The sequence below is a fragment of the Delphinapterus leucas genome, chromosome 10 (assembly GCF_059928025.1).
Source record: "Delphinapterus leucas isolate spDelLeu-1000000601 "Yukka" chromosome 10, BTC_Dleu_Yukka2, whole genome shotgun sequence".
Classification (NCBI taxonomy): Eukaryota; Metazoa; Chordata; class Mammalia; order Artiodactyla; family Monodontidae; genus Delphinapterus; species Delphinapterus leucas.
Genome location: NC_143138.1, coordinates 99,088,854 through 99,103,868, shown reverse-complemented (window position 1 = coordinate 99,103,868; position 15,015 = coordinate 99,088,854). Strand labels below are relative to the sequence as shown.

General features: G+C 40.6%; 1 protein-coding gene across 5 annotated transcripts in view; it reads right to left on the bottom strand.

Annotated features, from left to right (window-relative positions):
* The window catches only part of ATG7 (autophagy related 7), a 236,566-nt gene that overhangs the window by 172,259 nt on the left and 49,292 nt on the right, over nucleotides 1-15,015 (bottom strand). For all 5 annotated transcript variants that reach the window (XM_022562826.2, XM_022562827.3, XM_089919728.1 and 2 more), the window contains 4 exons: nucleotides 9,907-10,065; nucleotides 6,146-6,340; nucleotides 3,059-3,262; nucleotides 1,216-1,331 (listed from right to left, as the gene is read on the bottom strand). In XM_022562826.2, the coding sequence (XP_022418534.1) occupies nucleotides 1,216-1,331; nucleotides 3,059-3,262; nucleotides 6,146-6,340; nucleotides 9,907-10,065 (674 nt within the window). The remainder of the gene's footprint in view (nucleotides 1-1,215; nucleotides 1,332-3,058; nucleotides 3,263-6,145; nucleotides 6,341-9,906; nucleotides 10,066-15,015) is intronic.

The window sequence follows — 15,015 nt, the reverse complement described above, 5'->3', positions numbered from 1 at the left end:
GGCAGAAGGAAAATGCCCTTGGATGGAAGTTCAAGGTCACAGAAAGAAAAGTAACAAAAAGGAAAATATTAGCAAAATGAAATGAATACCAACTATATAACAATAATAATATCTTCTAGAGTTTAAAATACATACAGAATTTTTTTTTTTTTTTGCGGTACGCAAAAAGGTCACTGTTGTGGCCTCTCCAGTTGCGGAGCACAGGCTCCGGATGCGCAGGCTCAGCGGCCATGGCTCACGGGCCCAGCCACTCCACGGCATGTGGGATCTTCCCGGACTGGGGCACGAATCCGTGTCCCCTGCATTGGCAGGCGGACTCTCAACCACTGCGCCACCAGGGAAGCCCCAGAATTGTTTTTAAATGAATGTGCAGACAGTACTGGGCGCCTGCCCAATGTATTCTCCACTTCTATCTCATCACAGTTTCACTGAGAGAGGCAACATGCCCAGCCAAAGGACTACATTTGTCCATCTTCCTTGCAGTTACGAATGCAAGGTCATGTGATGTAGGAGTTTTAGAATCAATGGGTAAGTCTTCCCGGAGAGCCTTTTAAAAGGGGGCAGCCTCAGCTGAGTACAACTTTCATCCTTTGGTCATTCCTTTCCTCTTACGTGTAACACAGAAGCAACACTGTTGGCAGAGCAGCCATCTTGTGACCACAGGTGACAAGCATAAGGAAGGGAGCTAAGCGTGGCTGAGTGAGTGCTAAGGAAACAGTCCCCGATGGCATATCAGAGCCTTTGTACCAGCCCTGGATGCTGCCTCTGAGCTTCTTGCCGCATGAGAAAAATCAAGCTGTACCCTTTGGGCTAAGTCACTTTACATGGATCTGTTACATACAGCTAAATGCAATTTCTATCATATGTAATTCACGTATTGCCTTACAAGTGCTCAGGGCTAAGGAGATCAAAACATATTAAGAGAATAAATGCATGAAGGTCCTAAGGCCACTACCAAAATTTTTATCCTTTCTTATTATCAATTACCAATTAACTCTAGGAGAGTTCAGTTCCAGAAGGATGCAGAGATACAGCTCCAAAGATCACAATGACAAGTTCTCCAGGCCAAAGAATCACACTGGGTTTTTTTAAAATCTTGTTTTTTTGAGGATGGAAAGCGCAATATAATTCTCAGAAAATTCAAACTGAGACAAGGCCAAGGGAGATACAAAAGCTTTCTTTGCTTAAACACCCATCTCTAAAAGGCAAACTCACCCTTCTGGATGCTGCAAAACGGAAACCATCAACTCCACCGCCAGGGCTCCTGCAATCATGGCCAGTCCTGGACGACTCACAGTGCACTGCTGGTCCAAGGTCCGGTCTCTGGTTGACTACAGAGAACAGTCACTGACGTGAATGCAAAGTTCTGTTCCACCCAACGCCAGCTGTGTGAAGCATGAAACTCCTCCACAATAAAGCTCTATCACATACCAGACGCTCACTGTTGGCAAAGATCAGTCAGCCTCACATAATACCATTTCTTGCAAGTACCAAGAAAATCAAAATATACAAGTTAGGTAACTAAATGAGGTAATACATTAAAAAGGATTAGCAGTTATAAACAAATTAAAGATGGGGGGCCTCGCTGCCTCATACATGGAGTGGCATCATGTACTCTTTTAACTGACTCAACTCTACTGTGCTTGTGAGTTGAGAGCGAGAGGCACAGAGAGGAAGAACGTTTGAACAGAGCAAATGGTCCTGCCCTCCCACCATGACTGCACTAACCCTCGGAGTGCCCGGGAGACAGAAGGACTGATCTGCTTTCCCCGCCATCCTCTGTTTCCATGTGCCCCTCACAGTGGAGGCATCTTGTCACCCTGAGCGTGATCTCAGGGCTTAAGAACAAGTATTTCTGCTACAATGTGGCTCCAAACACAAGCCTTCGTTAGTTCAACCTAAGAAATTCTAATTTTCCAACTCTGGGCAAATTTAAGGGGTTGTTAGGCATAACTTTGACTCTGAAATTTTTGCCTTATGAACAGATGTAACTTTACTGCAGCTGATCCTTAATCCTACTTGTTGGTAATAATGAAATAACAGGGTCAGCTGTATATTATAACCCATGATGGAGATAAAGCCACCCTTCTTCACATAAGAGGATATTTTTGTCTTTATACTGGGAAGACACAAAAGCCAGTCATCCAGAAGAGGTGTAAATCAGTGAGGAACACGTTTTAATAGAAGGTGAAAATGGAGGGGAGGGTACGGACAACACCTCTGCTTTGTTCTACTAGAAGTGATCGTCTTTTCTGATGAAAGACCATTCCTGCTCACCCTGCTCCCATGGTAGCATTAAGAACACAGAACCTTACGTTGGAACAGTGTAGTGCTTGCTGCTCAGAGCACTTCCATGTTTGAACCAGCTTGCACTGTTATTAGTCAGGGAAAGTATTCGTCCCTCCCCTACTGGGGTTAGCAAATAAAATACAAGATGCCCGGTTAAACTTGAACTTTAAATAAACAACAAATAATCTTTTAGCATAAGCAGATCTCGAATATTGCATGGGACATAATTATACTAAAATATTATTCGTTATTTACCTGAAATTCAGAGTTAACTGGAAATCCTGTATTTTGACATGCTGAGTCTGACAACCTTCTGGGCCTCAGAGTCCCATCCTGCAGAAGCACAGGGAGCCTAACAGACTTATTTGGAATTATCCCGTGAGGCTGGACTGCAGTCTGGGTCTTCAGACTGGGTCTTCAGACTCCTCATTTAACACCCTCTTCACTAAGATACCCTAAGAATACACACAGAATACAGCGCTAAGCGCTGCCAGGAACCAATCTAGCCTGCGGTTTCCTTGCTGAGCTTTCCATAAAAATGGTTTGTTGCTGCGTTTACATTGGCGAACAGGGAAGAGCTGTACACAGTTGATGATGTCAAACAAGGCTCATAGAGGGATAAGGCCCTGCCCCGCCCCCCAAATGGAGAATTTTTCTCTTTGCTAAAAGACAATATCTAAATAGTCGTAAAGGAAAGAACTGGGTCTCTCCACTCTAGTGGGCAAGACGGTTGTAGGAAATATTTGGAATAACAAAGAAATACACTTACATCTCCCGGGGCCACCACATCATTGCAGAAATAGCAGCCAAGTTTGTAGCCAGGGATGTTGGCAAAAAGTGATGGGCCCAGGAGGTCGGCAGGTGCCACAGGGCGGCTGGGACACAAGTCCCCGGCTCCCTGCAGCTTAGGCTTCTTCAGGCCATGTCTCATAACAACAAATGTGTCAAACCCCAAGGCAGCATTGATGACCAGCTGTGAGTTTCAAGGAATAAAAGGCTAGAGTTAAGAGACACATATTTTAAGCCATGGCTAACTTCATATTTGGTCCACTTAAAAAATTTATTTTATAAGTGTTTGCAATAAATGTTTGCATATGACTATAATTAGATTCTAGAAGCTAATGTTGGTAAAAGTTACCCAAGACTGAGGGCTTATTAAATGCAAAAGACTTGACAAGTGATTAACATAAATTATCTCATTTGGTTTCATTTAAAATTCCCAGCAAACATTTCCTATTTACAGATGAGGATACTGAAAGTCAGACGGGTTACTTCTATAACTTGCCCAAGGTCACTTAGCTGGTAAAAGGTAGGTGTATAAAACTGTCTCGGTAGTTCTCAAACCCATTCTTTCCAGCATTATGCTGTCCTCTGTCATTTCTACAGAGATTTTTTTTTCATAATAGCTTTATTGAGATATAATTCACATACCATATAATTCACCCTCCACATAGGATTTTTTTTGAATATTTTCTTTCTTTTAAAAAATTTATTTATTTATTTATTTTTGGCTGCATTGGGTCCTGGTTGCTGCGCACAGATTTTCTCTAGTTGCGGTGAGCAGGGGCCACTCCTCGTTGTTGTGCGCAGGCCTCTCATTGCGGTGGCCTCCCCCATTGCGGAGCACGGGCTCCAGGCGTGCGGGCTTCAGTAGTTGTGGCTTGCGGGTTCTCGAGCGCAGGCTCAGTAGTTGTGGTGCACGGGCTTCATTGCTCTGCGGCATGTGGGATCCTCCCAGACCAGGGCTCGAACACATGTCCCCTGCATTGGCAGGCGGATTCCCAACCACTGAGCCACCAGCGAAGCCCCCCACATAGGTCTTTGAGGGCAATTTTTTTCATTTATACTGTAAGAACATCTCTTAGTTGTAATTTAACTTATTCTCCCAAATTTATGGTTAGACAGAAAGTTGGAAAAAATCAAGGAAAACCATACCAGAAAACAAAAATCACTCACAATCTCACAGCTCAAACAATTATTATTAATAGTTTGAAGTATTTCCCTGTTATTTTCTCTCTCTCTCCCATTCCCTTCCTCCCTTTCTCCCTTCTTCTTGCCACCCTTTGATAAACGTAGATATCTTTACATATATAAACAGAGTTGATAAAAAATATATATACAATATTATATCTTGCTTATTTAACATAATGTGGTATTTTCCATGTTATTAAAATTCTTTGAAGACATAACCGTGAACGGCTGCATACTATTCCGTCACACATATGTACTGTGATTTACTGGGTTGACCAAAAGGTTCGTTCGGTTTTTTCCGTAAGATGACTCTAGTAGCAGTTAGTTGTCTTTCACGTCATTCGAAACAATTTTGTTAGATTGTATGTGACAGCTGTCATATCAGCATGTGTTTAAAAAAAGACATCAAAATTAGTGAATTTTTGTGTAGCCATTTTAATATTGAAGATGGAAGAAAAAAGCAACATTTTCGGCATATTATGCTTTGTTATTTCAAGAAAGGTAAAAACGCAACCGAAATGCAAAAAAAAAAGATTTATGCAGTGTATGGAGAAGGTGCTGTGACCGATCAAATGTGTCAAAGGTGGTTTGAGAAGTTTTGTGCTGGAGATTTCTTGCTGGACGCTGCTCCACGGTCAGGTAAACCAGTTGAAGTTGATAGCGATCAAATTGAGACATTAATTGAGAACAGTCAATGTTATACCATGCAGGAGACAGCCAACATACTCAAAATATCCAAATCAAGTGTTGAAAGTCATTTGCACCAGCTTGGTTATGTGAATTGCTTTGATGTTTGGGTTCCACGTAAGTTAAGCAAAAAAACCTTCTTGAATGTATTTCCACATGTGATTCTCTACTTAAACGTAATGAAAATGTTCCGTTTTTAAAACAAATTGTGACAGGCAATGAAAAGTGGATACTGTCCAATAATGTGGAAAGGAAGAGACTGTGGGGCAAGCGAAATGAACCACCACCAACTACACCAAAGGCCAATCTTCGTCCAGAGAAGGTGATGTTGTGTATATGGCGGGATTGGAAGGGAGTTCTCTATTATAAGCTCCTTCTGGAAAACCAAACGATTAATTCCAACAAGTACTGCTCCCAGTTAGACCAACTGAAAGCAGCACTCGACGAAAAGCGTCCAGAATTAGTCATCAGAAAACACATAATCTTCCATCAGGATAACTCAAGACTGCATGTTTCTTTGATGACCAGGCAAAAACTGTCACAGCTTGTCTGGGAAGTTCTGATTCATCTGCCATATTCACCAGACATTGACCTTCGGAATTCCATTTATTTAGGTCTTTACAAAATTCTCTTAATGGAAAATTTCAATTCCCTGGAAGACTGTAAAAGGCACCTGGAACAGTTCTTTGCTCAAAAAGATAAAAAGTTTTGGGAAGATGGAATTATGAAGTTGCCTGAAAAATGGCAGAAGGTAGTGGAACAAAAGGGTGAATACGTTGTTCAATAAAGTTCTTGGTGAAAATGAAAAATGTGTCTTTTATTTTTACTTAAAACTGAAGGCACTTTTTGGCCAACCCAGTGTTTAAACATTCAGTTCTTTTGGCCCTTGAAGTTGTCACTGACCCAACAATAGTGAATGAGACAAAATCTTTGCCCTCTTGGAGCTTACATTCTATTGTTAAGTAGAGCGTCCCTTCCAGTAAAGGACCTCACAGGGTGGTTATGAAAATTAAACAGTAAAGGGTAACAATTATGCTGGATGATGGTGCATAAGGCAGAGACAGTCTCTGGAGGAAGCCCTCTTGTACCAGGTCACTAGGCCACACAAAGCACCTTCTGCTCTGGAGGGGGCAGATTGGGGACACTTCCGCCTGGGGAGATGATGCATTAAGTCACCACCAGAGGACCCACACTCTACCTTTCTCTTGCTCGCGGCGATGACAGCGGGCAGCCATCGGCTCTCCCGGGTGTCCATCAGCAGGAACACGACATCATGGCCTTCGACGAGCTGCTCTAGCCGCTCCACATCCCTGCGGGCCTGCTCCAGGGTGACGCTGGAGAAGTTCACTGGGTGTCCCGGCATGGGGATGCTCATGTTGAACCCTCTGGCGTTCTGGGGACACACCAGAGAGAGGGGGGTCTGAAGCAAAGGGACAGGTGGGATCTCAGAGCCCGCATCTCCCGGTCACCGCAAGCATGCACACATGGTCGCTTACAGCCTGAAATCTCTCCGTCATGACCACTCTGCCTTAGCCTTCTGCTGCCTGTGCCCCCAACCCTCTTCACCTCTTCAACCTAGACCACGCTTTCCTGTCACCCAGGGTCTCTGAAGCTGGACAGAGCAGCAAACAGAGACACACGGATCCTAGTTCCAAAGTGGGTGGGGGGCACTTCCCGTGTGAGAAAAGGTGAACACTGGAGAAAACTGTGTACCTTTGGCTCTTTCCTACAATCTGAGGCCAAGAAACTTCACCAAAATGCCCTCTGCCTGCCCAAGTCCCTCCATCCAGCCAAGCTGTCTCTCCCCACTTATTCCCAAGCTGCCCTCCCCTCCACTTCCTTACAGTAGAATACCTCCAAATGGGATGTCAGAACAAAAATAATTTGATAAATTCATATAAGATTAGAATGGCTGCTAGTCTTGCCTTAATCTTCTTAGGAGTATATGCATTAAAAACAAACAAAACCCTCAAAACCAAAAAACTCTACTTGCTGACTTGAACTAGAAAACTGACTTAGGAGTGTATAGATATTTGTTTGGGGGGTGGGTGACAGCTATGTGTGGTAGTGAAGCTTCATTTCCTGTCCAAAAGCAGAAGCTGCCCAGCAACCTGGGTTCCCTTTGAGTGTGGGGACTCAGCATTTCTCATGGGGGCTTTAGAACAGCTCTGTAATTTACCTTTTGTCCCCTGCTGGCTCCACAATGTCTTGGCAGATGAATTGTGAGTCACAAAGGAGTGCCAATGGGCTAAAAAGTGCATGCAATAAATTGGGACAAACATTTCTTTCTGAGACCACAGTCTTTCACTACATATTGTTCTGTGTCTGAAGAGTCATTTTATATAATCTACCCAGGTGCAGAACTTTTAGGTGCATAATGGTAGGAGAGCTAGTCTATCAGTTACTCTTCAGGGTTGAAAGCAGATGTCCAGAGCTGGGTTTTAAAACCCCTAGTGTGGCTCTACAATCCTACATTTTATTGCTTTACCTTTGGGAGAAAAAAACTGGTGACCTCAAATAGTTATTTGATTTATTAAAGGTCAGGGTTTTTTCCTATTCAATTAATTCAACCCCAGGATTAGGCATGGTATTTGCAGCCGAGCAGTTCTTTTCATGTCTTCTTCACTTAGGACTAGCCTTCTGTCCATGGCCTGGTGTAAGGAGGGTGATGAGTAAATATTTGTTGAATGAAAATATCAACAATATTGACTGTTGAACACACAAAGAAAATTACATAAGCCTGGCTAACCAATAAGTGAAACAGTTTCACAAGTACTTTTCACGAATTTGATGAATTACACTAGTACTTAGATGCATTCTGTGTTATCTATTATTACTTATAAGGCATGAAGGATAAAAGTATAAAAGACCTGGCTCCCAGTGGTAAGGAATGCATAATCCAATAGGTAAAATGGAGTAACATGATGTAGGTGCTGAGGAAGAGGCTTGATCCTGGTAGGCTGATGTTTTCAAGAAAAGGTGAACTCGATCTCTAAGGCCCAGCATGACCTGGCCTTTGCTGACACGGACGCCCTAGCTCTGTGTCTTTCTTGACCTCCATGCTTCAGCCAGCCTGGTTTTCTTTCAGTCCACAAAGGCAGCATGCTGCTTCCTACCTCAGGCCTCTGCACAAACAGCTCTGCCCCGCTTGGTCTAGCTAGCTCCTACCCACGCTTCAGGACTCAGCTTCCTCAAGGAAGCCTGGTTTAGGTCAGGCCTACCTGTTAAACATTCTCACAGCAACTGAGCTCCTGCCTCGTGCACTTGTTACAAGTGTAACCGTTTAGGAAATTAGTTTATTGACCCCAGCTAGACTTGAAGTTCAATGAAAGGCAGTGGGAACTTCGTCTGCCTTGTTCCCCAGTCCCTAGCACACAGTAGGCCTTAAATAAATATGTGAGGAGTGAGTAAGTCATAGAATAACTGAACAAAGAAATAGGGGGAATTGCATTGAGTCATAGACCATGGCTAGGATTTGGGCAAGCAAAACTTTCAGGCAGAGCTCAGATTCAAAGCCAGGTCTGTCTGGGCCCAGAGGGGAGTTCACAGTACTCTCTGGTGATAGAATGAATTATTTTTCCTGACTGTGTGCACTGCCTCCCTCTAAGAGAATTATATGTCCATGCCCTTTGCCATACAACTTTGCAGGACCTCCCACTAGGAAGGCAGGGTATCCTGACCAACCCCATTGACTTAGGGCCTGGCCCTGTGACTAGCTCTGGCAATGGAGATGGAGGACACTGCACAGTGCCATTTCTGAGGTGAGACTTTAACATGTATAGGTATGGTAAGCCTCACCAACCCCTTTACACTTCTACCTTCCACCATAAGAAGAGTAGGACAGCTGACTGTTGCTCCTGGAGTGTAGATTTTGAAATAATGACATACAGAGTAGATTGGAACCTGACTCGAAGCCTGAGTCCAGCCTAGCCTACAGCTAAGCTATGGCTAACCTGCAGACCCATGAGCATGAAATAATGTTTATGATCGTAAGCCATTTAGATGTTGGGAGTATGTGATATGCAATATTGTCACAGCAGAAACCTAACTAAGATGCCTCCTCAATGATGGGGTGTAACATTCTTATCTCTTCTGGCATCCAGCACCTCACTGGGTACAGTGGGTGTTCAATCAATACTGTTGAAGTAAACCCAATAAATGACATTCCTCTGGTACACTGATGAAATGGGCAAAACAGTCAAAGTTGCTTTTAAAGCAAAGACTGTTAAAATGAATGAATCTAATGCTGAGTGACTAAACAGAGAAATTTTGAGAAAGCAGGTTTTTTATTTTTAGCCAGGGCCAAGAGTCTCTTGTGGCACTTTAAGTACAAACAGATACTTCAGAGACACCTGATCTAACCTCTGTCACATAAACGGATTAAGCATGCAAGCTGCAGAATGTCTTTTGCTGGATGACCCCAAAAACACTGGCAAATTTCGAATCAAATGAGCTGAATGACTTGCCTCATTGTTTTTAAAATAAATGATGAAAGTCAAAAATAAGAAGCAGCTGGAATAAAAAGCTAAACATTAGCCAGATCTTTCTTCTGCAGACTTACGTTCAATTTAATTTCATAAACCTGTACTAACTATCAAGTATTCTGGTGATGAGGAAAATAATATCCTACATCTGAGCCACCATAAACCCCTTTGGAACAAGGCAGTATCTAAAAATATTTGTACCCCAAATTCCCCGACTCAGATAATGCTTTGCAACTTATAAAACATTCTTTTCATGTAATCATTTTATTTTCATAATAATGTATGAGAGTTTTGTTCTTGTAATCTCCATCTCTGAGATGAGGAAACAGAGGTTTGGCCACATGATGAGGGCCTGGTAGTAAGTGACAGATGTCTGACTCCCTTTCACCAATACCACAGGGCCTCATTCCCCAAGACTTAAACACTGAAAGATCCAGGAGAAAACCTCAGACGTTCTCAAACAGCATCCACGTACCACTCCGGGGAATATTTTCTGGAGCCGGTCTGCTGCAGCCAGGGCCTTGGGCTTACCACCCGCCAGGCAATCTTCAAATTCATACAGAGGCTGCCTCACAGGGTTGGAATAGGAGATCTTGGCATTGTCCACAAATGTGATGTGTCTGACGCCCCAACCCTGCATGGAAACAGGAGATCATGGTGTGTTTCTGATGAACATTTCACAGGGTGTCTCCCTTGAAATCCCTAAAAGGGTTTTATTTTGGAGCAGCTTGGGAACCTCAAAATACAGGAAACTCCAGAAATTGAATTGTGCAAATTCAGTTTTTGACAGTGTCAATTTCCTTTAAAAGACAAAATAATTATACACACAGTGCCTGGCTTCCTACAGTAATGAGACTAAGAAATGTCATTGTGGGTCTGACTAATAATTCATTATTTTTGACAGTGGCACCAGAGGAAGCTTTGGGGGTGAGTCCCATAAGAACTGTCCCTGTTACTGTCTTAAAAGGATTAGCAAGAGCCACTCAATGTCCTTGCTTTCCGTGAATGAATAAGTAAGCATAAGTAACATCTCATCCTAAAATTCACTTAAAGCCTGAATTAGCTCCTCGTAAAAGTGACTTATAAGTTATTTCCAATTGTACAACATCATGGAAGATTTTGTACTTTTTCTCCAAGAGGCAAAGCCCTTATTAATATTCTGGAATGTAGGGGAAAATTCTACATTCTCAGAGATAGTTTTCATGATTTCATACACTTCAATTCCATCTCCTATAAAGTCTTATAGAACCACATGATTTTAAAATTAGATAGGCTCTTTAAAATCTTTAGTTCAATTACTTTATTTTACAGATACAGAAACTGAAGCCCAGAAAAGATAAGTGACTTATCTTAGGTCACAGATCTGGTTAATGGAGGGGAGGAAATGAGATCCTCAGAGTGGCAACCAAATGAAGGTGCGTACTTTCTGGGGTGAGATGGGGTATGTGTATTTCAGTAAACCATAAACAAGCACAGTGATGTAAGAGAAGCCCTGCCAGGATTGGCTGCGGAGTTAAGAGTCTGATCTCTGTCTTATTTCAATATCCTTCCATTAGGGACTTTGAAATTCAGTTAGTCTGATGATTCCAGGGGCACAGTCAACAACAACCCAAGATTCACTGTCGGGGTGGAGGATGATAGGCCAGAATCCACTCTTTTGAAAGCATAGTTTAAGTCAGCTGTTTGTTTTGAAGCCCACTGGTAACTTTGGTCTACCCACCCAGTTTTATAAGTGACTTTCACCAGGTAAGCAAACTACCATGGAGGGGGAATAAACATATGGAATATCCAAAACTCAGTGGTGCTTGGCTTGGGGATATTTATTTCGGGAGTATTTTTGCATTTTAAAGCAATGCTGAGTGGAGAGCAAGGAAGGCAGTCTGGGAACATGCTTGGCGGTGGGAAGAAAGCTACATAAATTACAAACATGCCACAGGTTAGTCACATGCATGTGGACTCTCACACTTAACTTTCAGTTTCCTGTAATGCTACACAGTTTAAATGGCTAATCTGTAAAGATTAAAGAAAATTACAATACTCAGTGCTGGTGAGGATGGGGTGATGAAAAAACTATTTTACCGATTGAGAATGTAAACTAGTATAATTCTTCTGGAAAGCAATTTGGCAATAGGTTTCTAGAACTTTTTAAATGTTCATATCCTTTGACCTACTTCCAGCAATCTGTTTTAGGAGATGATCTAAAATACTGACAAAAATGCAATCACAAAGATGTTCTCTGTAACATAATTTAGAGTTGTAAAAAACTAGAAACAATGTTAATGTCTAACATTAGGGGAATGTCACAGTAAATCATGTTTCATCATACAAGAAGGCATACTCTACAGCCATTAAGAAAGCTTTTTAGGTATCCTTTTTAATGACATGAGAAAGTGTTTACAATGTTAATTGGTAAAAGCAAGGGGCATTTTTATATATCAAATAAGATTTTTAAATATACATTAAACAAACACTGAAAAGAAGTGAAAATGTAGTCGAAAAATGGGTCTTCTTTTCTTGCTTTACAACTCTTATACTCTACAAATTTTCTACAATGGGACTATAATGACTTTATAATTTTAAAAATGCTAAGAAAACTTAAGTACCTAATTCTGGAAGTTAGGAAAAGAATGAAATAAATTCCACAAAAATGGAGAAGAAAATGAATAAAGATAAAAGTAGATATTAATGAATCTGGAAGCAAAACAAAACAAAAATTATGGAATAAAGAGATCAAGGATTTAGTTCTCTGGAAAGACTGATAAAATAGACGAGCCTCTCTGGCAAGTTTGAAAAAGAGAAAACACAATTATTCAACATTAGGAATAAGGAGAGATAAAAGAGAGGATAAGGCTTCCCTGGTGGTGCAGTGGCTGAGAGTCCACCTGCCGATGCAGGGGACACGGATTCGTGCCCTGGTCCGGGAAGATCCCACATGCCGCAGAGCGGCTGGGCCCGTGAGCCATGGCCGCTGAGCCTGCGCGTCCGGAGCCTGTGCTCCACAACGGGAGAGGCCACAACAGTGAGAGGCCGGCGTACCGCAAAAAAAAAAAAAAAAAAAAAAAAAGACAGAGAGGATAAAGAGAAGATTTAAAAGTTGGTAAGAAGGACTTCCCTGGTGGCGCAGTGATTAAGAATCTGCCTGCCAATGCAGCGGATTTGGGTTCAAGCCCTGGTCCAGGAAGATCCCTCATGCCCTGGAGCAACTAAGCCCGTGTGCCACAACTACTGAGCCTGCACTGTAGAGCCCATGAGCCACAACTACTGAAGCCCGTGCGCCTAAAGCCCATTCTCCGCAACAAGGGAAGCCACCGCAGTGAGAAGCCCGCGCACCACAACGAAGAGTAGCTCCCACTCGCTGCAACTAGAGAAAGCCTGCACGCAGCAACAAAGACCCAACACAGCCAAAAAAGAAATAGAGAAATAAAGAAGTGCATTTTAAAAAAATGAAATAAAATAAAAGATGGTAAGAGAATACCACATGTATTTTATATCAATTAATTTTTAAATTTAGATGAAATGGATGATTTTCTAGGAAAACAACATGACTAAACTGACTCAAAAGAGGTATAAAATCTAAAAAGGTCAATGACTATAGAAACATTTGTAAAAGTTCCCAAAGATTCCCTGCCCTCACTGCCAAGAGAATTCCAAAAGACATCAGGCCCAGATGGATTTATAACTGAATTTTGCCAAACCATCAAGGAACTGATAAGTCATACACTTAAACTGTCCTGGAGCATAGAAAAAGGCAGAAAGTTTTATTTTATAAAAGTAGTATAACTCAGCTATAAGATATACGACACCACAAAGAAAAGGAAAAAACATTACTATAAACCAACTTGACTTATGAATGCGTATGTAAAACCTAGCAATAAAACATTACCAGTTGAATCCCATAGTATATTAGAAGAATAACATACCATGAACAAATAGGGTTTTTTCCAGGAATGCTCAACATTAGAATATGATTATCTTGATAGATATATTTGATAAAGCTTAGCAATCATTTCTGATGTAAACTCATAGTAAACTAGAAATAAAAATCTGCCTCCTCAATTTATAAAAGAGCATTAGCAGAAACCAATATCACATATCAAAATTAAAGGAAAAAAAAAGAAGTTTCTCATTAAAAATCAGTAACAAAATGAGGATGCCAAATCTCACTATTCCTCAGCAAAACCATGGAGTCCTAGCCAGTCCTAGAAATAGGTATAAATGTTGGTGAGGAATACTTATCAACCTAGAAAATTCTAAAGAATCAAACAAAAAACTAATATAACTAAGAAAGTTTAGAAAGATGGCCAGATAGAATATCTTTCTTGTATATCCCAGTAATAGTCGACTGGAAATTTTAGTGGGAAGAACATATCTTTAAAAGAAAAAAAACAATTAAACATGTGAAAATAAACTAAATGAGGCATGTGTGAGACCTAAATAAAGAAAATGCTACAAAGATGATCTAAATAATTTAAGAGATATACAATGCTTCTGGAACTAAGGATCAATATTACAAAGATGTCAATCCTTCCCAATTTATCTATAAATTCATTGTAATTTGAGTTAAAGCTGTGAGTAATAATGCAGGAACAAATAAATGGAATGATGGAACAAGACAGAATCCAAAAAGAGACTCAGGTACATAAGGAGATTTAGTATTTGATTAAGGTGGGAAAATGATGATTTGTATTATTGAACGAATGCCATTCAATCAAATGACTATTCACTTTGTGGAAAAGAAGTTAGATATTTAACTCTCATCATAAAACAAAAATAAATTCCACATTGATAAAGATCTAAACATAAAAACAAGAGTTCTGTAAACCGTAAAGAAAAAGATTGACATATTTAATAACATCAAATTTTTAAAAACCTTTATGTGGCTAAAGATAACTTAAATTGAGAAAAATATTTGCATTATATTACAGAAAAAAGGTTAATATCCATTAAAAAAAGAACTCCTAGTCAATATATAAGAAACACAGCCCAAAGGACATAAATAGAAGAAATAAAATTCACGAAAGAAATAAAATTAAATACTAACCCTCACTAATTAAAGAAATGCAAAGTTAAAAGCTCTGTTTTACATTCTAACACAGTAATTCTACTTCTAGGGCTTTTTTCCTAAAGAAATAATTCCACGGACATGTAAAGATATAAGCATGTTCACTTCAACAGAATCTCTAAAAGAAAAATATGCTGAAATTGATTAAATAAATTGAGGACAAGACATATAATAAAATCCTACATATACATAATATGGAATACATAGAAAGAGAACCACAATTATTGTTATATTAAGTTAAAAATAAAAACGTGCTACAGACAGTATGCTATGATCCAATTTTTGTAAATATAAATAAATAAATAAGTAAAAGCAAAGATGACAAATGTCTCTCTCTGCATTTGCACATGCCTACGAAAACTTCAGGGAAAGATGCTGTGTAATAATCTGTGAAGTCTGCTTAATTCTGGTTAAGTGACTTGGGATGGGAGTGGAGGGAGAGTTCCTGTTTCTACCTTATAATAAAAGCATGTATTCCTTTTATACTTAAAGAGATACTGAGAAAAGAAAAAAGGGAGGGAG